Here is a 26,190-nt window from a genome sequence, read left to right as displayed (position 1 = left end):
AATGTTTCCAGGCTACTGCTTACAGCCATCATTCCAGGGACCCTTTCCCTGTTTGAGATGAAGACTAGCAACTGTTCCTGTCAATGTTACAGACACATCGGCTGAAGACCCAGTAAAGAAAGTTCTTGTCACTAAAATCTTTGGCTCTGTCAAATAGCTCAACATCAGAAACTAGTATGTTTTTTATCAGTGGATGTGTCATTTAAGAAGAAAAAAGACATTACCATCTGTTTAACTGCTGCATCCTAAGGACCATGGGACATTTCCATTTGACTTGTAGCTGAAACTTTCCATAGATGTTGTCTGCCCCTATTAGAATGCCAGCTCCTTGAGAGCAGAGACTGTCTTATTTTTCCAGTTGTATGCTTAGCACTTGGCACAGTACTTAGCACAAAAGTAAACACTTGATGTTTTTTATTCATTCCTTCAGTAAGGAAATACATAAGTACCTACTCAATCATAAGTACTTGTTCTCTACCCCACTGGAATGTAAGCCCCTTGAGACTAAGGAGTTTCATTCTTTGTATTTTTATCCCTAGTTTAGCAGCCATGGGCTCAGAGTAGGTACTTAAAAATGCTTGTTTACAGGGGCAGCTAGGTGGCGCAGTGGATAGAGCACTGGCCCTGGATTCAGGAGGACCTGAGTTCAAATTTGACCTCAGACACATAACACTTACTAGCTGTATGACCCTGGGCCAGTCACTTAACCCCCATTGCCCAACCAAAAAAAAAAATTTAAAAAAATGCTTATTGATTTTCATACCAATTCTGTGAGGTAGGCAGGCACTGATTATCATCATTTGTATTATAGAATTTCATTGCTAAAAGAACATTAGAGATCATTAAGTTCAACCCATTTTACAGAGGAGAAAAACTGAGGCTCGAAGAGGTTAGGTGACTCATCTAAGATCAAAGACAATTAGAGGCACAGCCATAAATAAAACCTAGATCTCTTCACTTTCTGTCTGGGGTTCATATGCTCCCTATTTTCTATTTCCTGTGTGCGATTATTAGAGCTGGAGACCCTCGGGATCATCTAGTTGTAGTCCAAGGGCTCTTAACCTGGAGTTCACGGGCTCCCCATACCCCAAGAATCCACCAACTTGGATGGGAAAAAAAAATCTTTATTTTCACTAGCCTCTCATTGCTATTTAGCATTTCCTTCCATTATTTATTCCGAGAAGAGGTTGGTAGGCTTTGCCAGACTGCCAGGGGGTCCATGAAACAAGAAAGGTTAAGGACCCCCGGGCTTATCCAACCTTCTCATTTTACAGCTGGGGAAACTAAGGCTGACAGGGAGGGGCGGTTTGAGCCTTAAGTTACCCAGGATCTCCCCAAGAGCGGAGGGAGCTACCCGAGGTTCCCCCAGAGGAGGATGAAAAGATTAGCCCCTCAGGATGGGGCTGAAGAGCCTCCTGCAGGTTGGGAGGGTGGCAATGACTTGGAAGAAAGGGAAACCGAGGCCCTGACAAGCGTGGGCGAGGCAGAACAGGGAGGAAAGAAGATCAAAGGCCGGGCGAGGGAAGAGCCTCCCGCCACCTCTTTACCGCAGATACTTCTCCTCCGCCCCAGCTGCCCAGCGGCGGAAGGCGTGGCTCCCTGGCAACGGTCTCCATGGGAACCACAGTCTCACCATCGAGTTCCGCCCTCGCCGCCAATCAGTGTCGTCACAGCAACGGTAGTCTCTTGCATCATCTCGGTGCGCCGGAAGTTCCTCCTGTTGATTCTGGCGACGACCGGTAAGGCAGACTGCGGAAACGAGTGAGGAGAGATGGGCTGCGATGGGGGAACGATCCCCAAAAGGCACGAGCTGGTGAAGGGGCCGAAGAAGGTGGAGAAGGTCAGAGCCGGGTCCTCGAGTCAGGGAGGAGGATCACGTGAAGTGCGGCTTCCCGGGGAAGCCTATGGGAGGGGAGGCTCTGAAATGGTTTAGGGGACTGAGCTGAATAGTAACAACCACCTCTCTCTTTTTTTTTAGCGTAATTTTCTTACAACAGCCCCTCCTGACTCCTTCGGGATCTCGCCCTTTGGGATCATTCCCTACTTCTTCCTCTTTCCTTATGGACTGACTCCTTTCTTGGCCTGCAGACACGCCCTGGTCTCCTCAAATCTGAAAAAATAAACAGCTCTCACTTGAGTTCGCTGACCCTTCCAGTTGGCATCGTGTATCTCTTCGTCCGTTCATAGCCAAATTCCTGGAAAGAGTTGTCTATAAGCCTCAACTTTCCTCACGTCCCGCCTATTTTTCAATCCTCAATTTAATATGGCATCTAACCCCACCTTCACTAACTGTATTGGAACTTCTTTCTCAAAAGTCACCAGTGATTTCTTGATAACTAAATTCAAAAGCTTTTTTGTCAGTACTCATCTTCTTTGATCTCTGTAGTTTTTGACACAGTTGACCACTCTCTTCTTGAATACTGTCTCCTACCTTTTATAATCCTCCTCCTACTGTTTCTACTCCTGTTTGCCTTTTTTTCCCAGTTTACTTTTCAGGATCATCATTTGCTGTCAATGTGGGTGTCCTTCATTCAAGTCTTTATAGAGAACCCCAGTTTCTGTCCTGGGCCTTATAATTTTATTATATAGACACATATATAATAAAATTATATATATATATATGTCTGTTAGTGATCTCATCTTCTCTTATGGATTCAATTTTCTCTCTGATTCCCACATTTGCATATCTAGCTTTAATTTCACTGCAGGACCCCAGCCCCACAGAATAATAGCTAATGTTTGTATAGTGCTTACTATGTGCCAGGCACTATGGTAAGCACTTTACAATTATTATCTCATTTGCAGCTCATAATAACCCTGGAAAATAGGTACTGTTCCTATCCCTATTTTACATTTGAAGAAACTGAGGCAAGCAAGAGGTTGAGTGACTTACAACAGGGTCACACCCAGCTAGTGTCTGAAGTTACATTTGAACTCAGGTCTTTCTGATTCCAGGTCCCATGCTTTCTCCATTTTGCCACCAGCTGTCTCCAACACCCACACCTCTACTTACCTGCTGGACATCTCCATTTGGGAGTCCTACAAACGTGCACTTTCCAAGGTGAAACTCATTTCTTTCCCTCTAAATATTCTCGTCTCCAAACTTAACCTATTTCTGTTAAGAACACTGCCATTCTCCCAGTTGTCAAGTGTCATAATCTCCACTTCATCTTTTACTTTTCCTCTCCCTTAAATCCCTTATCTGATTTTTTTTTGCCAAGTCTTGTTGCTTCTATGTCTATGTCCTTTGCATCTGCCCTCTTCTGCTCTACTCTTAGCTTTAGTTCAGACCCACATCACCTTTCAGTGAAATGTAATAAATTCCTAACTGGTTACCCCAACATCATTTGTCTCCCCTCTCCAATCCATTTTCCACATAGCTGCCAAAATTATTCTCCTAAGGCACAGATATAACCAAATCACTTTCCACTCATTATCATCAGTGGCTCACTATTGCCTTCAATATTAAAACACAAATAGGGCAGCTAAGTGTTGCAGTGGATATTGAGCACTGGCCCTGGAGTCAGGAGGACAAGAGTTCAAATTTGACCTCAGACACTTGACACTTACTAGCTGTGTGACCCTGAGCAAGTCACTTAACCCCACTGCCTAGCAAAAAACAACAAAAAAAATTAAACACAAACACCAGAGCCTGGCATTCATGTGCCTCCACAGTCTAACTCTGACCTGCCTTTTTAGTGTTATTTTACAGTATTCTCTTTCAAGCACTGTTTCATTCAAACGGGGCTACTACCTATTCCCCAAACTTGACCTTCCATCTATCCCTTCCTTGTATAAGCCATCCCCAATCTCCTTCATCTCTGCCTTTGAAAGCCTTGACTTTCCTTCAGGGCTCAACTCAGACACCACCTCTTCGGTGAAGCCTTCCTCCCCTTCCCCAGTAATTGCTAGTGTTCTCCATATTCAAATTATGTTGTGTTATCTGTGTACATGATGTAAGAGTAAAAAGCTCAAAAGCAGGGGCTGGGTTTTTTTGTTTTTATATACCCAGCACAGTCCCTTACCGATGTAATGGTCCAGTAAATGTTTGTTGAATATCCCTGTGATGTAGATAGTGATAGTATTACCAGATAGGGTTGAATCTAATAGATGAAATGTAATAGGTTTGAACAAGTATAGTATGTCCTACATTTAGTTCAAAAAAATCAACTTTACCAGTATAAGATTGGAGAGGAAAGTAGCTAGATAGATAATAGTTCACCTGAAGATCTGAGAGTTTTAATAGACTGAAAGCTCAATTTGAGCTGGTAGTGTGACAGAATGACCAAAAAGCTAATGCCATCTTAGGCTGCAATAAGAGTGTTAGGTATTCAGAACAAGGGATGTGATAGTCCTGCCATCTGGAGTATTGACAGCTAGGCAGTGCAATGGATAGAATGCTGGGCCTGGAGTCGGGAAGATCTGAGTTCATACCTAGTCTCAGACACTTACCAGCTGTGTAACCTTGGGCAAGTCACTTAACTTATTTGCCTCAGTTTCCTTATCTGTAAAATGAAGATAATAGTTGCACCTACCTAGAAGGGTTGTTGTGAGGATGAAATGAGATAATTATTATAAAGCACTTAGCACAGTGTCTGGCACATAGTAAGGATATATAAATGTTAGCTATTATTATTATTATAGTGAAAACTTGTTGGAGATGTTTAAAGGGGATTGTATGATTTTTTAAAATGATACAGCCTTCCCACTTCCCCCTTCAAAGAATTTATTTTGTACATGGGGGTTGAGTGGTTTGAGAATTGGGAGGGGGACAATACACCATAAACAAAGATTAAGTTTTGTCAGGGATGATTGTATATAGACAGGAGATATCTAACCAAAATGATCCAGAAAATTTTGAGGAGGGAGAGTACACTTTCAATTGAGATTAAAATCTGTGTAAAATTATTGACATGGCAGGCAAAATTATTTATATAATCTCAGAGGTTGGAGAAGCCTGAGAGATCAGTCACTTCAAGCTTCTTTTTTAATGGAGGAGAATACCCCACAAGCACTAACTCCAATATTGTTGTCCCTGTTATCCCTATTTAAATAGTGACTTTTGCCTGAAATGCTTAAAGTAGTCAGCTTACATTAACTCAGCAATCTATCCAAACTGCTATGAGGTGGGTAAAAGGCAACTACTATTGCCTACATTTAACAAAGAAGCAGAGATAATGGAAATTAATTGACTTTAAAATCCTGTATGAAGTCAAGAGGTAACATTGTAGAAGGGGAAGAAAAACAAACTAGATTTAGAGTCAAGGACCTGGTTTGAATTCCTGGCTTTCGGCACAGATCTGGGAAACTACCCATCTGGTGTCACACTTGTACAAATCAGTGGTAGACACTGGACTGCCATCTAGGTCTCCTGACTGTTATGCATATCTGTGTATTGAACCTCTCTCTGTTAACTGATAAAGAAGAATTTTGAGCATCTCTGCCTTTCCTTCATTTGCCATCCTTTGACCATATAATCCACTGGTCTCTACTGAGCTCTGATGTTAAGAAGTTTGAAACAATGCCTTAACAATTTTTGAGTTTTTTAATTTTAAAAGGCATCATGGAAGAATACTTAATAAACAGAGATATATCGCCTATGATAAAGTTTCAGGCACCAGGAGGGGGAGTGTATGGGAAGAGGGCTTTTTTGATACGTCTTCTGCCAGTTGTTTTTCTGATAGATTCATTTTTGAGGTCCAGTAATCTATTCATTCTTCTTGGATTGTTTGTCTAATGAATGACAGTGTGAAAGTTAAAAAGTAGAATGAAAGCTGCTCTCAAAAGAGTAAGGATTGATGTTAGGGACATGGAGCCTTATATAGCTGTTTTCTGCATGTTTAGAAACATCAGCTTAGCTATATGAGTTCAATCTTACTCAGGATTTTGTATTTGTGTATTTATGTATTTCATAGTGTTTGGCCTACTGCTCAGTGTTTCCCCTTAATCCAAATTTAATGGCATCATATGCCCCCTAGTGGACAGATTATATGATACATTTATTTTAATTAAATTGATAGTATAATTTTTGTGATTTTAATAGACACTTAAAAGAGTTATGCTGAAAGCAAATGGTATATTTATTCTTTGATCTTTAAAATCTATTCTTTTTGCCTCTTTTTTGTTTTCATACACTTTATTGTTTACTCCATTTTCTGAACTATTTACAGGATCATAGATTTAGCACTAGAAGGGATCCCTGTGCCATCTAAATGAGTTCTCTCATACTAAGAAGCTAAGGTGAAGAGGAAGTAAAATTCTAGGCTGTCCTCTGTGCAAAGGAATAGCTTGATAATAAAGATTTTTCCCTCTACTGTTTTAAGAAACTGTTGTATCTATTTGACTACTCCTAGTGTCTTGGTGAGAGGTGAGGAAGGTTTGAACTAGGGTGGTAGCTTTGTGATGGGGGAAATGGAATGATGTGAGAGATGTGGTAAGGCAGAATCAAACAAGATTTGGCAAGCGATTGGATATGTCAGATGAATGTGAGTGACAAGTTGAGGATAACCTTGGAAACTAGGTGGCGTGTTGGATAGAGCACAGGACGCGGAGTCAGGAATACTCAGGAGAACTGCCATAGACACTTATTAGCAGTGTGACCCTGGACAAGGCATCTAACCACCCTGTGCCTCAGTTTCCTTGTCTGTAAAATGGGAATGATAATAATAGTACCTCCCTCACAAAATTGTTGGAGGATCAGATGAGATAGCATATGTAAAGTGCTTTGTCAACTTTAAAGTGCTGTATAAGTTCTGGCTGTTATAATGCTAAGGTTGCAAATCTGGGTGACTGAAAGGATGGTTGTAACCTCAGCAGTTTTGGGAAGTTTAGGAGAGGGGGAGGTTTGAGGTGTTGGGGAGGAAGACAGTAAGTTCTGTTTGGCTGAGTTTGAAATGCCTGTGAGACCTTTATTTCAAAATTAATGAAAGACAGTTGATATTGCAGGACCAGGGTTCAGGAGAGAGGTGAAGGCAGCATGTATAGATCTTGGAATCATCTGCATAAAGATAATTGAGCCCACGGGAATTCATAAGATCACCAAACAAGAGTGTAGAGAGGAGGCTTAGAGGGGATATCTACCATTAGTGAGTATGACATAGGGGACATCCAGGCTAAGAAGGATCAATCAAAAGAACCAAGCAGTATATGAAAACCTAGAAGGGACAAAGACTCTAGGTGGTCCTAGTGTCAAATGCTGTAGAGCTATCAGGAGGGTTAAGGATTGAAAAAAAGCCATTAAAATTAGCAATTAAGAGTTCATTGATAACTTAGAACAAGGCAGTTTCAGTTGAATGGCAAAGTCAAAAGCCAAATTGCAGAGGGTTTATAAGAGAGGAAATGGGGGAGAGGAGAAGAAGTGGGGGCACTGGGTATATACATAGATGACTTTTTCAAGAAGTTTAACTAAGATGCAGAGGGAAGATATAAGATGATAGCTAGTGGGAATGGTAAAGTCAAATGAGAGTTTTAAAGGTGGAAGGGATAGGAAGAAATATAAGATTAGAGGGAAAGTAAGAATTATAATGGTGACAGTCTTCTGGAGATCACAGGTACATGAAGAACAGTTGGCCTTGGCAAGGAAAGGGCCACCTCTAAGATCCCTTTAAGCTCAAACATTCTGTGGTCTAAAATTCTATAATCAAGTCTTTGTATCCATCCATCAATCAACAGGTATTTATTAAATACTTCTATGTGCCAAGCATTTTGCTCTATGCTGAGGATATAAATACAGAAAATGAAACTGTCATAGAGCTTACATTTTAGTGGGAGAAAACAAGTATATATATATATAAGTATATACAGAATAAATATTCATTTGCTACTGGGGAAGCAAATTCTGTGGAGAAGGGCCAGCCATCCCCACTGGCTGCCAACTAATTGCCACACACAGGCAGACAAGCCAGCCTAGCTGAAACATCAGGGCACCCCCAGGGAAAGACAGGAGTCAGCATATGCTGTCAAACTACTACCACCACCTTGGCACTATCTCCCCTTGTCCCCCAATGGAGACAGCCTAGGATCCTAAACTTAAGAGCTTTGGGAATAGCAATGCTTCAGGCCACTGCTTGATGCAAGGAAGCAACCTCTGTGAAGATGAGGCCTAGCAATTGCTCTTCTCTGTGCTACAGCCACATCTATTGAAGAACCAGAAAACAAAGTTCTCATCAACAAAACCTTTGGCACTGTCAAGTGATTCAACATGAGAAACTGGTCTGATTTTTATCAGTGGAAATGACATTAAAGAAGAGGCATTGCCGTCTGCTTCCTAAAGACCGTGGAACCTTTGCAGCTGAAACTCTCTCCTCAGTTGTCTCTCCAGTAGAATGTGAGCTCCTTGAGAACAGGGACTTTTATATTTGCATCCCTAACACTTAGCACAGTACTTTACACATTGTAAATACTTAATAAATGCTTTATTCATTCATTCATTCAAATATGAAGAGAGTAAAAATAAATAAATACAAAGTAGTTCAATATGGAGATAGTCTGAGAAAGGGCATACCAATTGTAGTTGGGGGATCAGAAAGGGCTTCATATAAGAGGTGGTGAGTAAGCTTTGTCTTGAAGGAAAAGAGGGAAATATATTGAGGCAGAGGTGAGGAGGGAGTTCATTCTAGGCATGGGAGACAGCTAATACAAAGGCCCAGAGATAGGATATGGAGTCTCCTATGTGAAGACTAGAGAGAAGACCAGTTTGACTACATTCCAGTGGAGCTAGAAAGGTAGTTGGGGTCAGGTTGTGAATAACTCTAAAAGCTAAGTGGAGAAACTTATATTTGATTTTTGAGGCAATAGAAAGTCACTGGAGTTAATTGAATAGGGGAGTCAGATGGTCAGGTCTGCATTTAAGGAAAATTTCTTTGGCAGTGTTATATAGAATGGACTAGAATGGGGAAAGACTCAAGGCAGGGACACCTTTTATAAGGCTATTGCAATAATCTAGGTGACAGATGATGAGGGCATGAATGAAACTGGTAGTTGTGAGAGAGAAAGAGGGAATCAGATGTTGTGAAGGTAGAAATGTCAAGATTTGGCAACTGATTGGATGTGTGTGGTGGGGTGAGATATTGACAATGTCAAGTTTGGGACCTGGGAGATTTGAAGGGTGGTGGAATCTTTCATAGAAATAGGGAAGTTTGGAAGGGGAAAGGGTTTGGGAAAACATAATGAGTTAGTTTTGGACATGTTAAGTCCAAAATGTTTGAGACTTCTCCAAGACATGTAGTTTAAAATGTCTAGTGAGCAATTAGTGGTGCATGACTGAAGCTCAGGGAGATATTAGGGCTTGATATATAGAGCTGAGAGTCTTCATAGGGATGATTGTTAAGCCCATATGATCTGATGAGGTTACCAAAAGAGAAATTGTAGAGAGAGAAAAGGGCGTAGGTCAGTGCCTTGGGGAACACCCATACTTATGGGGTTTGATGTGGATGGTGAACCACCAAAGGAGATGAAGAAAAAGCAGTCAGGCAGATATGAAGAGAAACAGGAGAGTAATGCCATGAAAACCTAGATTTGAGAGAGGATCCAAGGAAAAGGGTGGTTAGCAGTGTCAGTTGGAGAAGATAGATTAAGAGGATGACGCTTGAGAAAAGACTGTAAGATTTGGAAAGTAAAAAAATCATTTGTGACTTTGGAGAGAGCAGTTTCAGTTGAGTGATGAAGTCAGAAACCTGATATCAGAGGACTGAGGAGTAAATGAGAAGAGAGGCAGTGGAAGTGGTGAGTATATACTGACTTTTCTATTGGTTTGACTAAGGAAGGGAAGAGACATATATGATGACAGCTTAAGGGGGTGGTTAGGTTCAGTGTAAGTTTTTTCAAGGTAGAATAGGCTTGGCCATGTTTGAAAGGCTGTAGGGAAGGAACCGTTAGATTAGGAGAAGTTGGAGATTCAAGTGAGAGAGGAAGAGGGGAAGGGATGAGACCAAGTGCGCCTGTAGAAAGGTTGGCCCTGGCAAGGACGAGGTCTACCTTATTGTCATGCCTGGGCATGAGTGGAGGATGACGTCAAGGGGCTTTGAAATGAAGAGAACTGAAGGAGAGGGGACTCATGTCAAATGACCTCAGTTTTCTTAGTAAGGTAAGAGGTGACGTCTTCTGCTAAAAGAGAGTAGGGAGGGCAAGTGTGCGATTTGGGGAGAGAAGAAAAGGTTTAGGAAAGCCTCTGTGGGGAATGAGACGAGGAATTTAATTAGGGGGAAATCAAAGCACTGCCTTGCTGAAATGGGCCTAGTTGAAGTTGGCTAACATGAATTTATGAATTTGTAATGGACTTATTCAGCGCAGTTGTGTGGCTTCGTTCAGTTCCATTTAGTTACCTGTGAGAAAGAACAGAGGAAGAAGAACAGCAATCCAGTGCTGAGGTTTGGAAAGAGATGAGCCGGGGTAGGACAAGGGGATTCAAGAGCAGAAGAGAGTATGGAGTTCAAATGGCTCACCATAGGGTTGAAATTGGAAAAGGAAGTCAAAGAAGAGCTAATAGCCTGGGAAAGTGAAGGGATTGGAGATGTCAGTGAAGATGAAGAATTGGTTTAGGAAGGGTGAAACATAAAAGAAGATGGAATTATGGAAGGTTATAATCAGATAGAGAAATGTCAGAGTTTCTAATTAAGGAAGTGAAATACTTGACCATCCTACATGTGGTTGAAGTGGAATGAAGCAGTAAATAATGGGGAAAAAAATCTGAACCACATATCAAACAAAAAATGGAAGTAATTTAAAAGCAAATATATATATATATATATTTTTTTTTCTTTTTTCATTTCTTAGGTTGACAAAAATGCTGAATTAGTGGCCCAATGGAACTATTGTACTTTAAGCCAAGAAATACTAAGAAAACCAATAGTAGCTTGTGAACTTGGCAGGTATGTTTGTGTTATTTGAATTATTACTCTTTTTTTAAAATGAATTTAAGTAAATTTCTATTTGTAAATAGAGTGATTATCCATTTGTAGATTATCCTCAGCAAATATCTTCATTCTGCATTCCTTTTTCCTCTAAGTATATATCTGGATCATATTATTCAAGCCCAATCCTACTTATAAAATTAGTTGCCTTCCTTGTACACACTACACATATCTAAGTCAACTCTACATTCTTGTTTATATTTATCTGAAATACACTTAAAAGAAACATCATGTAATGCATTCCGTTGTCAAATGTAAACAGTTTATACCAGCCTTATCCCTGCTTTAAACATTTGATGAATTCTGCCTCCGTTAGCACAGACATTTTATTGTCTATAATTAAAACATTTTCACTACTTCTTATTGTTACAGACTTTATAACAAAGATGCAGTCATTGAGTTTTTATTGGACAAATCTAACGACAAAGCCCTTGGGCAGGCAGCATCTCACATTAAGAGCATTAAGGTAATACTAATTATTCTGAAATAATTCAAGTGTCATGAATGTTTGCTTTGTTACTAGTATACTTAAAGATGGGAATCATAAGAGGTAAGTTCCAGTAATAGCTTTACTAACTTGCTGTGTAACTCTAAGCAAGCCACTTAATGTCCTTGAGCCTCGGGTAACTCATCTTTAAAATGGGCATATTATTTGCCTTCTCTACAGAGTGTCTGTAAGGGATTAAATCGGATAATGAATGTCAAAAAACCTTTTAAAGCTATAAACTATCATACAAATATAAGGTAATATTTGTAACTGTTAAAGGACAGTTCCTGTTATTTTAGATGTGAAAAATAATTTTCATGAAATTTTAGATCTGAAATGGAACATAACAATTATCAAGTGGTTCCTTTTCATTTTGCACAGGAAGAAACTGAGGTGTAGGAATTCAGTGATTTGCCTTTAGGTCACACAACTAGTTGATTGGTTGGGTTTGGGGTTGGGGTGGTCTGGATGGTCTCCTGATTCTTAGGTCTCCTGACTCTTTTTCCATTATGTCATGCTCTGTGTTTTAATTTGTCTTGTGGAAATTATCATTAGTGATATTTCTTTCATAAAGAGAAAAAAATTACCTTTATCATTGGGATCAGTGTAGTTTTTGTCTCAAGATTTAAATTTTAATTAAGAAGTTTATTTCTTTCTTTCAAGATACAGTAAAATAGTGCTTTTCATCTAGCAGGTATTCAATATGTGTTGGTTGAATTAGACTGAAAATTGAAATTTTAAATTATCAAATATTTATTAGCTCATCTGTAGATAAATGAAACCCTACTTTGATAACTTTAAAGTAATGTTCTCTCCAGGTTTAGAGTTACTTAAATCATTTGATTCATTCATTCATTTCAGTAACATTTAATGAGCAATTAGTATGTTCCAAATCTATTATTTCCTGGTGATATGAAGTTTTTTTTTTAAAGCAAAATAATCCCTACCCTCGAGGAGGGTTTCCTCAAAGAAACAACATACAAACATAATTAAATACGGAGTACTTTTTTGATGGAGAGAAAACACTAGCAGCTGGGAGATCAGCATAGTCTTCTTGTAGGAGATGGCTTAAAAAAACTAATGATAAATGAAAAGTTTGAAGTAAAATAATAATTTCTGTGTTGATTTTATGAATTATTAAGGGGAAATGGTCAGCAAATAAACTGGCTATCTAAAATGTTTATGGTTTTTCCTAGAATGTGACAGAGCTGAAGCTCTCTGATAATCCAGCCTGGAGTGGTGATAAGGGAAATACAAAAGGTGATAAATATGATGACCTCCAGCGTGCCCGATTTATTTGCCCTGTTGTAGGTCTGGAGATGAATGGTCGGCACAGGTCAGTATTTCACAAATAGTTGGAATAAGTCCTGCCTTGGACTTTGTCTTCTAAAGGTGCTATTAAGTCACAAACAGGTATTTAGGTCAGCATTTTGTTGTAGGAAAGCCTAATGTGGGATTTTAAAGAAATCTTTGGGTATTTTAAAATGTTCTCTACTGTGCTCTAGTTTCCACATGTGACACTTTTAAAGCTGAGTTTGGTTGCCTGATATACTTGAGCCTGGGAAAGGAAGTGAGAGGCAAATGTTTCCCATAAAGTGAGTCTTTTTTCCTTGTAACTACAGCTACAAATTACCACAGTGGAAAAATGTTACGGAGTATGTGGTTGATTCGTTGGCTCTATGCCCAGCAGACAGTGATAAAGAAATAGCCTTGAATTTCTTCTCACTTCAGTATTTCAAAGATAGTAATTTCTTTCATCATGTGGATACTCTTTCCACTGACACAGATCACATCCCCTCTAATGAATTAGTCAAATATCTTTCCTAATTGCTGTGGACAAATATCTTCATAACCCTTCGACCAGACTGTGGCACTTTGAACTTCCCTTGGCTGATCCTTGGACAGCAGGCCAAACGTTTTCAGCTTAGTAAGCTACACCAGAGTTTGCATTCTGATGATATAGTTTTTGATAACTCAGAGTCACCTCCCAGTCACAATGAGGCACTGAAGTTGGACTTTAATGGAGAACCTTGAATTCATTGGAACCTTGGTATCATAGATCTTTTAATCTAGATTTGTACAGTTGAATTCATATTCCAATAGGCAGAAGGTGGGTGTGAGTACACTACAACACATTGCAAGCAAATCATTATGAAAGAGAACTAAAGTAAAAGATGTTATCAAAAATGTATGAGCAAAAAAAAAGATGAACTGGTCATGTGTTGAAAGGAGGGTATAACTTATGAAGAGACCTTGTACTCTACAAGTGTCTTCTCAGTGTTAAGAAATAGCAACGGGGCGGAGCCAAGATGGAGTGAAACCAGTGACTTGCTTGAGCTCTCCCCCAAACTCTTCCAAATACCTATAAAAAATGGCTCTAAACAAATTCTAAAGCAACAAAACCCACAAAAAGACAGAGTGAAGCAAATTTCCAGCCCAAGACAACCTGGATGGATGATCAGAAAGGTATATCGCTCCAGACTGGGAGAGGAGTGCAGTTTGGCATGGGCGCGCAGGTCGTAGTGAACCTGGAACAGGCCTCAGAGGACTGAGTCATGGGCAGCTGTGGCGGTTTCCAGACCTCTTAACCCACGAACGCCAAAGACAACTTAGAAAGTCAGTGGGAAAAGTCTGTTTCTGGTGTGAGAGAGAAGCTAGGTCTCAGCCCCAGTTACTGAGCATGGCCCTGGGGCGACAGCTGCTTCCTGAGCTTCCAGTCCACAGACTGAGGGGGAATCGAGTGGCTGATCAGAGGGGGATTGCAGGGATCTCTCTACTGGTGCAAGATTCTCTTACTTTGCATGTGCTTGGATCTGGGTCACAGTTCTGGGTCACAGTCCTGGGGCGAGGAGGAGCACTGGTGTGTTGGAGCTTGTAGGGGGTGGAGAGGGAATCCTCCTCACCGTTCCAAGGCAGAAAAGAGTGCTTGTGGTCACTCACAGACCAGAGCCCAGGCCAGGAAAGGAGTAAACACCTCACCCCTTATCATACCACCTTGGAAGAACTGAAAATTTACAGGTCCCTAGAAGTATCTCTGAAAACAGCTGCACAAAACCCCTGAAGCTTGGGACAGTACATTCTACACATTGGAAGCAGACCTCTACCTTAATAAAGAGTTTATAACTGAAGTAATTGGCTGGAATCATGAGCAAACCTCGCAAGAAGTGTCAGACCATAGAATCTTTTTTTGGTAACGAAGAAGATCAAAACATACAGCCAGAAGAAGACAGTAAAGTCAAAGCTCCTACATCAAAGCCTCCAAGAAAAATATGAATCAGTCCCAGGCCTTGGAAGAGCTCAAAAAGGATTTTGAGAAGCAAGTAAGAGAAGTAGAGGAAAAACTGGAAAGAGAAATGAGAGTGATGCAAGATAATCATGAAAAACAAGTCAACAGCTTGCTAAAAGAAACCGAAAAAAATACTGAAGAAAATAACACCTTAAAAAAATAGCCTAAACCAAATGGCAAAAGAGGTCCAAAAAGCCAATGAGGAGAAGAATACCCTAAAAAGCAAAATTGGCCAAATGGAAAAGGAAGTACAAAAGCTTACTGAAGAAAATGCTTCCTTAAAAATTAGAATAGAGCAATTAGAAGCTAATGACTTTATGAGAAATCAAGACACTGTAAAACAAATTCAAAAGAATGAAAAATTAGAAAACAATGTGAAATATCTCATTGGAAAAACAACTGACCTGGAAAATAGATCCAGGAGAGAGAATTTAAAAATTATTGGACTATCTGAAAGCCGTGATCAAAAAATGAGCCTAGACATCATCTTTCAGTAAGTTATCAAGGAAAACTGCCCTGATATTGTAGAATCAGAGGGCAAAATAGAAGTTGAAAGAATCCACCAATCACCTCCTGAAAGAGATCCCCAAAGGAAAACTCCTAGGAATATTGTAGCCAAATTCTAGAGTTCCCAGGTCAAGGAGAAAATATTACAAGCAGCCAGAAAGAAACAATTCAAGTATTGTGGAAATACAGTCAGGATAACACAAGATTTAGCAGCTTCTACACTAAGGGACAAAAGGGCATGGAATATAATATTCCAGAGGGCAAAGGAGATAGGATTACAACCAAGAATCACCTACCCAGCAAAACTGATTATAATCCTTCGGGGGAAAAAATGGTCATTCAGTGAAATAGAGGACTTTCAGGCATTCTTGATGAAAAGCCCAGAACTGAATAGAAAATTTGACTTTCCAATACAAGACTCAAGTGGAACATGAAGAGGTAAACAGGAATGAGAAATCATAAGAGACTTATTAAGGTTGAACTGTTTACATTCCTGCATGGAAAGATGATATTTATAACTCATGAGACCTTTATCAGTATTAGGGTAGTTGAAGGGAAAAAATTATATGTATATGTATATGTATATATATATATTTATATACAGAGAGAGAGAGAGAGCACAGGGTGAGTTAAAGATGAAGGCGTCATGTTTGGAGAATAAAATTAGGGAGAGAAAGAGGATTTTACTGGGAGAAGGAGAAAGGGAGAAGTAGAGCGGGGTAAATTATCTCACAAAAAACCAGAAAAGAAAAGGCTGTTACAGTGGAGGGGAAATAGGGGAAGGTGAGAGGGAATGAGTGAATCTTATTCTCATAGGATTTGGCTTAAGGAGGGAATAACATACACACTCAATTGGTTATGGAAATCTGTCTTACCGTACAGGAAAATAGGGGGAGAAGGGGGCAAGAGAGCAGGGGAATGATAGAGAGGAGGGCAGACTGGGAAAGAGGGTAATCAGAAGCAAACACTTCTGAGGAGGGACAGGGTCAAAAGAAAGACTAGAATAAATGGGGGGGGCGGGATAGGATTAAGGGAAATAGAGTTAGTTTTTCACAACATGACTACTGTGAAAGTGTTTTGCATAACTGCACATATATAACCTATATTGAGTTGCTTGCCTTTTCAATGAGGGTGGGTGGGGAGGGAGGGAGGGAGAAAATTTGGAACCCAAAGTTTTAAAAACACATTTTTAAAAAAAAATGTTTTCACATACAACTGGGAAATAAGAAATATGGGAAATGGAGTACAGAAATCTATCCTGCCCTACAGGAAAGTAGAAGAGGAAGAGGATAAGAGAAGGGGGGGGAGAGGTAGAAGGGAGGGCAGACTAGGGGAAGGGGTATTCAGAATGCATGCCATCTTAGGGTGGGGGGAGGGGCGAGATGGGGTGAAAATTTGGAGCTCAAAATCTTGTGGAAGTAAATGTTGAAAACTAAAAATAAATAAACTTATAAAAAAAAGGGAAAAAAAGCAGCAAAGGCCTCCAGAACTGAGTGGACTCCCTGTGGTTAATTTATGGGAGGATATGGCAACATTCACATTGGATGGTTAGCCATTTCTCTTGTTGGAGGGAATGCCCATATCAATGAAATGACAGATCTGTTTTAGTAATATGTAAGCCCTTGTTTGATAAAAGAAGAGTTTGGCCTTGTCTTTTCTCCTTATAATAAATAGAGGTAACAAAATTTTTTGTATGGATATTTGATATATTTTAGGCAATGAATACTGTGTTATCAATCAAATGTTCCTTCACAAGCAACAATAAATAGCTTGTTAAAATTTAATTAGAAAGAAAATTTCCCAGCAACATTTTAAAAAAATTATACTTTATTTCAGATTTACAATTTAAACAGAAGTTCACATTACAAATATATTTGTGGAAAAAGGAGGGCAATACATTTCAAAACTACGGATACAGGAAGAATTCATTACTATGCAAGAAATACAGAAGCTCAGCTCAGAAGTTAAAAAACTAATTTCAGTTATGTAAAATTTAAAAGGTTTTGTGCAAACAAGAAAGCATTAAAATTAGAAGGAAAATAGTTAACTAGGGGGAAGAAATCTTTGTAGCAAGTTTCTCTGCTAAAGGTCTCATGTCCAAGATATATACTTCATTCTAAATTTAAGTTTATTTTGTTCCGGGTGCCTCTGGCCCTTTACCTTGAGTCTGTATAAGTCACTGCTTCATTCCTTGCTGCCGTGACATAGTGAATGCCCACTTAGCTTCCCATTCTCCAGGTGCAGTCAGAGTCTAATGTCTGAAAAGTTTAAGGACAAATAGCTGAAATACTCTCAATATTGGTTGACCCCTTAATTAGCATTTCATTGAGTAGTAAAAATAAAACCCATGTCCCTTCCCCTTTGTTGTAGAGATGGGTAACTATGAATGTTTGTAATGCCTTGTTATAAGTACAGATTCTTTTATTGAAATGAGGATTATTGTGGAAAATCTAGGATGGGTGGTTTACGTATGGAAAGTGCTTGAGGCTATATTGTGTCTTGTTGGGTATATGCCTTTCCCCCAAACAGCCACAAGGGGTCATGTGAAAAGTAGGCATTTAACTTCTTATTCTAAGATATTAATCTTCTTTTGGATTCAGTGTCTTTTCCAGCAAGATTATTAAAAAGCATTTAACCCCGAAGATTTTAAAGACAATTAATTCAGAAGTTTAGAAACTGAGGTTCCACAGAATAAAAGTAGAAGAAACAGAAAAAGGAGATAAATGTTCTGTCCCTTTGACCTGTACGCTTTTCACAGGGCTTGTTAACTTTCTACGTATAGAACTCAGTCACTTTAAACTGTGATACTGTAAAACAATATATGTGGTTATATTACAGGAAAGGAAATTATGTTCAACAAATGTTAGGTACTAATAGATATAATTATTAATTTATAACATATATTTATATTGTATATATAACTTATATTCAATATAGTTGTGTAATAATTAACATGCTATATTAGTTTATAACATAATGATATTGTTATTATTTATAATAAGTATTAATATATTAATAACAAATAATATCTAAAATAATATGTGTATTTTATTTTAAAGGTTTTGCTTCTTGCGCTGCTGTGGTTGTGTATTTTCTGAACGAGCCTTGAAAGAAATCAAAGCTGAAGTTTGTCATACGGTAAGTAAGTTTTATGAAATCCATCATCTCTGCCATATAGTCTGTTGAGAATAGCATTTGATTTGACACAAAGCATGGTTGTACAACTTTAGTTAACTGAGAAATCACAAATAGCTGTGTGGTGAGCTATGAAAGTTCATAAGTGTTGATAGTGGTGATATCAGTCAATAAACAGTAAGTGCCTACTATTTGCCAGGTACTCTGCTAAGCACTGGGGATATAAAAAGAAACAAAAAACAGTCCCTGCCCTCAAGGAGCTTAACAGTCTAATGGGAGAGAGAACATGCAAACAAATATATACAAAGCAAGCTACATATAGCATAAATAGGACATATTTAAAAGAGGTAAAGCACTAGAATTAAGAGTATTTAGGGAAGGCTTCCTGTGGGATTTTAGTTGGAACTTAAAGGAAGCCAAGGAAGTCAGTAGTTGGAACAGAGGAAGGAAAGCATTCTAGGCATGGGAAACAGCCAGAGAAAATGCCTGGAGCCAAGCGATTGAGTGTCTTGTTTGTGGAATAGCCAGGAGGCCAATGTTACAGGATCAAAGAGTATGTGTTGGAGAATAGGGTGTAAGAAGGCTCAAAAGGTAGGAGGGGGTGGGGTTATGAAGGTTTGAATGCCAAATGGAGCATTTTGTATTTGGAGGCAATAGGAAGCCACTGGAGTTTGTTGAGTTGGGGGGCAGGGTATGTGACATGATCAAACCTGCGCTTTAAGGAAATTATTTTAGTGGCTGAATGGAGGCTGAATGGAGGATTAGTGGGGAGAGATTTGATGCAGGCAAACCCTCCAGTAGGTTATGGTGTTAGTGTTGTTGGAGAGAAGAGGACATATTCAAGAGATATTGCAAAGGTGAAATCAGCAGGCCTTGAAAACAGCTTGGATATGGAGGGGTGGAAGGGGATATGAAAGATAATGAGGAAATCAGAATGACTTCTGGGTTTTGAGCCTGAGGGATTAGGAGGATGGTGTTGGCCTCTGTAGTAATAGAGAAAATAGACATGGGGAGGATTTAGATGGAAAGATAAGTTCTGTTTTGCACATTTGAGTTTAGGATGTCTACTGAACATCCCAGTTTTGAGATGCCTAAAAGGTAGTTGGAAATGAGAGACTGAAGTTTTTAGTAGACTATTGTTATAATGCTGTTGCCAGAAAAAATAACCTCAATTTGTTTCCTATTCATTTATTCTACATCCATTTATCGTAGCTGCTATTCGCAAGGAAAACTGTACTACATGCTGAGAGAATACAAAGTTTTGATAAGACACAATAAGCCCTTGCCTTCATAGAGGTAACCATGATGTAAAGACAGATTGTGATAATATACAGTATTACATGATAAACGCATTAAACAGTTGTAAAGTGCTATATGTGGTCCAAGCTCAGGGGAGGTTACTGATAGATAACCATGTTTTTAGCTATATGGTTTAGTATGACAATTCAGTTTGGAAAACTCATTATAAGCAAAAGTATTTACTAGGTAGCTACTATGTATCAAGCACTGTGCCAGGCACTGGAGATAGAAATAAAAAAGTGAGATATTGTGTACTGCATAGTCAAACAAAACAAATTCCCATATTGGCGACGTCCAAAAATGTGTATTTCATTTTGCATATTAGTTCATTACTTTTCAGTAAGGAAGTTGATTCTTCCTCATTAATCTTCTAGATTTATGTGTTAAGTTCAGTTAAGTCCTTCCAAATTGTTTTTCCAGTATTGATATTGTAACGTGAATTATTCTCCAGGTTCTGCTCACTTCACTCTGCCTTTATCCACACATATTTTTCAGAGTTTCTCTGAAACTATATTACTAGCACGAGAGTAATCTATTACGTTCATTATATGTCACAATTTGTCAGCTATTCCCCAGTTGATGGGTATCTCTCAGTTTCCCCCCAGTTTTCAGTTCTTAGCCACCACAAAAAGAGCTGCCATAAGTGTTTTCATACAGATGAGTCCTTTTCCTTTTTCTTTGATTTCCTTAGGGTATAGGCCTAGTAGTGGTATTTCTGAGTCAAAGGGCATATATGCACAGTTGAATGATTTGGGGGGCATAGTTCCCAAATCGCTTTTTAGAGTGGCTGGGCCAATTCACAGTTCCACCATTAGTGCATTAGTGAACTTATTTTCTCACAGTCTCTCCAACTCTGGTCATTTTCCTTTTTTGTCAAATTTGCCCGTCTGAAGGATGTAAAATGGAACCGTAGTGTTGCTTTAATTGCCGTCTTTTTTTGGGGTGGGGGGCTGAGGCAGTCAGAGTTAAGTGACTTGCCCAGGATCACACAGCTAGCAAGTGTCAAGGGTCTGAGGCCGAATTTGAACTCAGGTCCTCCTGACTCCAAGGCCGGAGCTCTATCCACTGTGCCACCTAGCTGCCCTGTGATTGCCATTTTTTAAATCATTGATTTTGAGCAGTTTTTTTATTTGCTTATTAATAGCTTGGATTTCTTCTTTTGAAAACTTCTTATGAGGGCAGCTAGGTGGCGCAGTGGATAGAGCACCAGCCCTAAAGTCAGGAAGACCTGAGTTCAAATCTGGCCTCAGACCAAACACTTGACGCTTACTAGGTGTGTGACCCTGGGCAAGTCACTCAACCCTAATTGCCTTTAAAAAAAAAAAGAAAAGAAAAAGAAAACTTTTTGTTCATATCCTTTGACCATTTATCATATGGGAAGTGACTCTTATTCTTACAAATTTGTATCAGTTCCTTATATATCTTAGAAATGAAACTTTTATCAGAGAAACTTATTAGAAAGATTTTTTTTCCCCAGTTAACTGTTTCCTTTCGAATCTTAGCAACATCTGATTTGTTTACGCCAAAACTTTGTAATTTTATTTCCCTCCATCCTATTATACTTTTTCCTCTCTTTGCTCCCTGCCTCCCTCTTTACATAGGAGAAGAGGGGCATGGAATAGGAGTGTGCTCAGCACCAGTGTTCTGTTTGATGCAAACAATTTCCAGTCCCTTGACCCTGTTCCCTTCCCCTCACCCACTTTCAGTTCTTTTTTTCCCTTTAAACCTCTCTTCAGATCACTTCTCTATATACTTAGGATTTGTTTTGCTTATGACTAATTTTTCCCTAAATCTACCCTTCTTATTTTCCCCTTTCCTCTCTTCCTGTTTCTTTCTGTTTCCCTGTTAAGCTGGATGTATTTATGCACCAAAATGTGTGCATGTGTTTGTTCATACATGTGTATGTATGTGTTTTTTGCCATCCCCTCAACAGTTCAGTGAAAGTGAGATTCAAGTAATGCTCAACCCTGTTGCCCTCCTTACCCTTTCCTCATTTATATAGATTTCTATTTGTGCTCTTTGATTATATGAGAGAATAAATGCCCCCCATTCCTCTGTTTTTCTTCCCCAGTGTATATTTTTTCACCTCCTTTTCCTTTCTTCTTTTAAGATCATCAAAACATAATAAAAATTACTCCCAAGACCTCTATTTATTATGACCCCTGATGATATTATGGATCTTAGGATATGCTTGTATCATTTCCTTCTCCCCCTTCTCCACTACTTCATCCTTATAAAGTATTTTCTGAGTGCTCACTTGTATTTACCTTTTAATTTTTATTTTTACTTCTGTGCTTATATTTTAGTTTCTAGTCTTTTCATTAGGAATGCATGTAAGTCTTCTGTTTCATCAAAATTTCATTTTTTCCTCCTATAATTTTTACTGAGTTTTGCTATGCAAGTTATTCCTAGTTGTAAACCTATATCTTTTGTCTTTTGGAATATCATGTTCCATGTTCTCTGCTCCTTTACAGTTGTAGCAGCTAAATCATGAGTGCTACTGACTGTGGTTCCTCAGTCCTTTCACTGTTTCTTTCTGGCTGCTTGTAGTATTTTTTTCTTTGATCTGGACCATAGCTATGCATTTTGATCTGTAAGGTTCCTGGAAGTTTCTTCTATTTTTCAAGCTTTTGAATTGCCTTGGTTACTACTTGCCTGTAAGTTTAATTTGTGATTTTGGGATGGAAAGATGACCTACTATGGTTTCTCCTATTTCCCAATGACTACTTGATCTAGTGTTCTTAAATTGTTGTTGGAGCACTTGTGAGGGGCCCTGGACTGTACTACTTTATTCAGTCCTCCAGATCCTGATCTTCCAAATCATGATGTTTCATCTTAGAACTTCCAACAGTGCCTGGAGCCTCCTTGCCTTGGAACATTTAGCCATCCCTGAGGCCTTCTCAGCCTGGAACATCCCTTTGTAAGTCCACCCATTTTTCCCATTAATATGTTACTCCTGAATCCTCCATTTTTTGAAGGGGACTTTTATTCCCCTCCCAGCCCTGTTCTTGGCTGCTGGACTCTAAACCATATGCCTGTGCTGGGTGCCTCGTTTGTTTTCTTTCCCCATTAGAATGTAAGGTCGTCACAAACAGACTGTCTTTCTTTTTGCTTGTATTTGTATTCCCAATGTTTAGCACGTTGTAAGTGCTCAGTGCTTGTTGCCTTTCTTCCATCCTTCCTTTTAATCATGGAAGTGGAACACTTTTGTGTGATGGTGAGATCAGTAGTATGACAGTCTTTGTTTTTGGCTGAAATAGTGAAGAAATAGGTGATAGGAATCGAGAAGATTAAAGAACCAGGGTACCACAGTGTTTGAGGGAACATCAACATGTATGTTGAAATGCCCTTGTACAAGGGGAGTGGTTGGAGTGAGTGGGGAGACTATGAACCTAATACTGAACTCCTTGAGAAAGAAAAGAACATGACCTGGAGTCTGGCAGATACTGATAGCAGCAGGATTTGGATTGAGTGATATTTCTGGATAGAGTGAGGAGGAGAGGTTGCTGAGTGATGGGAGAATAAGTGTGTGGCAAGGGAAGAAAGATTGCTGATTCTCCCTCCCAGACCTGTGGGAGAGCAGGAGAGAAGGTACACTCGGCATTGGGAAGGGTGGCAAGAGATGCAATGTCTTTCTGTGCAGAGGTGGTTCTCTTTGAACACCAGTAGATGGAAGGAGCATAAAGGGAAGAGGTTTAAAGATGAAGGGAAATTTGTTGATCATTATCAACAGTCACCAGCCCTTTTCTGTCTGTTAACATATAGTCAGTTTCGGGGCAGCTAGGTGGCACAGTGGATAGAGCACCGGCCCTGAAGTCAGGAGGACCTGAGTTCAAATGTGGCCTCAGACCAAACACTTGACACTAGCTCTGTGACCCTGGGCAAGTCACTTAACCCCAATTGCCTAAAAGAAAAAAAACCATATAGTCAGTTTCATTTTTTTGGTACTGTTTGGTGCTTGCCGTATCTAGTGCCTATAGTATGTTGGTACATTACAGAAAATATTTATTTTTATTTTAGATTGATATAAAACTGTTGTTTTGCGTTGGTTGACTTTTTTTTCACATGAGTTCATTCATTTAACACATATTTTTAAACGCTTAATATGTGCCCAGAACAGTGCTAGGTGCTGGTAGGGGGAAAGATACACAATTTAGATAAGACTTAGTGCTTCTCTTTATAGAATTTACAGATGAATAGGGAGAAATATCTAGCAGAACAATCTTTATAGATTTTTATTTCACATATTACTCTAATGAATATAATGGGGTTAAGTATTCATTTCTCTAAGTAGAATGGATTTAATTTGTTCCAGTTAGATCTTAAAGAAGAGAAAAACTTAATTTATAAAATTGTTTGCATTTATGTCAGAAGGCAAATTAGATATAAGGATTTTAAAATTTTTTAATCTTTTCAATCATTTACATTTTTTAAAAGTGCAGGATGTGTTAAACACTTGTGGTCTTTCGTACTTCAAAGTAGTGAAAAAGTCTGAAAAAGTAAGTGTCTTTTGGATATAATTTCTTGTTCTTTTGGTCTCAGTACAATTTATAATTATCTTTATATTACTTTCATAAATTGATGAGATTTTGCAAATGACTAGATGGTGAATAGAAAAAGCCCTTGACTAAAGGTTAAGAAATGTGGAATTTAATCTTGTCTCCACCACTATCTGTTTGACTTTGGGCCACTTAACCAACCTCCCTATGCCTCAGTTTCTTAAACTGTAAAATGAAGGAGTTGGACTAGATTGCCAACTGTGAAATTCTTTATTTCTATGAAAGTGAAAATTAATTTATCTAAACAGTATTTTCTTTCAAATAATGCCAATTCTAGTTCCAAAAACCAAATTTCTAGTTCTGTGGTCTTTCCAAATTTTCAATTCACTGAAATGGGAAGACTTCAGTGTATCACTCCAGTTCCTATTAACTCTAAATATGTAATAGTCATTGTGGTTTTTTTTCTAAGATTTAATCTTTGTGAGTACTACATATATGTATGTGCCTCACGTAGGCTACAGTGTTTATCTTTGACACAGTGAATTAGTGAGCCATTTTATTTGGTTACCTCTGCCAGAGAAGCTTCCACCACTCCATCTGAGGGTCTGAACATGGGTGATATTTGACAGGTGAATCCAGACTTAGGAATGACAACTTTTGTATCCATTCTACCACTGATTATCTTGATAATACCCAATTTAAAACACATGGCTGCAGTGTTTGAAATTGTCCTGGTTTCATGTTTTAAAGCGGATAGGTTGAGCATTGGTTTTAGAAAATGGGTTCCTAAGAGATGTGGTTGCTAGGTTTTCTGTTTGCTAATGATTTGTTTATATTAAAAAGAAAATTTAATTGTATTCCCCACAGTGTTCTATGCCTCATGTAGTAATGAGAAACAAATTGGGGTGAATGTAAGTTGCACAGCAAGAAACAAGGCAGTGTTCTATGTTATATTAGTGGTGTATTTAGTAATAGTAAACTTAACTAGTTTTCCAGACTGGTTAGGTTAGGAAAGTGAAATATTTGTAAAGTAAGTGATGTCTTCTGTATTACCGAAAGTCCTGCTCTAACAACAGCTTATAGGTGAATTCATTGTTAAGAGAAACAACAAATAAACTGCAACCATATGGATGCCAGGTGTTAGGTGTATGTGCATTTGTTTTAAATAAGAGAAGAGATGAAACCTCACTGCAGGATGTATGGCTTATTCTAATTTCCAGGTTCTGTACTGAATATTATTATCCAAGGGCATGATGACCAGCTCGCTTTAGTCTTTGTGAGTCTGAGTTTGGGATTCTTTTAAACAATACTTCCAGAGCCAAACTGTCTGTTAACTCTTTCCAGTCCTGCTTTTTCCAGTAACAAAATGAACAAGACACATCTGTTTTCTATGAATTCATGATGACATTTTCAAAGCAAGATAGAAACCTACATTTCTACCAAGGTCACCCAGTTAACCATAGAAGAACATTTTTCAGTAAAAAAAAAAAATCCTGAAAATACCCAATATACAGAATCTTTTTAATAGTGTTTGTTATACTCTTGAGTAACATCTAATGCTCATTTTTTTCCATTAACTTTATGAATCCCACTTGCCTTGCTTATAGCTGCTTTTCAGAAAATACTTAATTATTTTCTTCTATGTTCTAACTAGCAACTAGAATTGCTAGTTCTTTTAGTAGCCTGAGTATCATTCTTTAAAAAGAAAAAGGCTTTTGTAGTCTTGTGTCAAACTGCGCCCTTAGTGGAATACTCTTATCAGCTGAGAGACTTTGAGGGTCAGGGAGAAGTGCATGAGGGCAGTATATTAGGAGACCAGGTTTTTCCATCTCATTTATACTTACTAACTTGGTACAACCTTAGGCAGTATGACCTTTAACCTCTCTGGATCTTAATTTCCTTATCTCTAAAATTTGGGTGTTGGATTAGATCTCTTAATTTGCTTTCTGCTCTAACATTCTCCAATTTTAAAATTCATTTTCCCTACTTCTGTATATAACAGAAGGTAGTTGGTTGTATTCTGTACCACAGAAAGTATAAAAGGGGTTTTTGTTCATCTATTATGCT

General features: G+C 38.7%; 1 protein-coding gene across 1 annotated transcript in view; it reads left to right on the top strand.

Moving 5' to 3' along the window:
- Window positions 1-1,707: 1,707 nt before the first annotated feature.
- Window positions 1,708-26,190, top strand: part of RTF2 (replication termination factor 2) — a 64,465-nt gene continuing 39,982 nt past the window's right edge. Inside the window, exons 1-5 of the mRNA XM_027852837.1 lie at window positions 1,708-1,840; window positions 10,774-10,868; window positions 11,283-11,376; window positions 12,594-12,733; window positions 18,250-18,328. Coding sequence (XP_027708638.1) covers window positions 1,772-1,840; window positions 10,774-10,868; window positions 11,283-11,376; window positions 12,594-12,733; window positions 18,250-18,328 — 477 coding nt within the window. The 5' untranslated portion in view covers window positions 1,708-1,771. The remainder of the gene's footprint in view (window positions 1,841-10,773; window positions 10,869-11,282; window positions 11,377-12,593; window positions 12,734-18,249; window positions 18,329-26,190) is intronic.

The sequence above is a fragment of the Vombatus ursinus genome, unplaced genomic scaffold (assembly GCF_900497805.2).
Source record: "Vombatus ursinus unplaced genomic scaffold, bare-nosed wombat genome assembly UNPS02000580.1, whole genome shotgun sequence".
Taxonomy (NCBI): Eukaryota; Metazoa; Chordata; class Mammalia; order Diprotodontia; family Vombatidae; genus Vombatus; species Vombatus ursinus.
The sequence above is the reverse complement of the archived record's forward strand: the minus strand, read 5'-3'. Positions and strand labels throughout refer to the sequence as shown.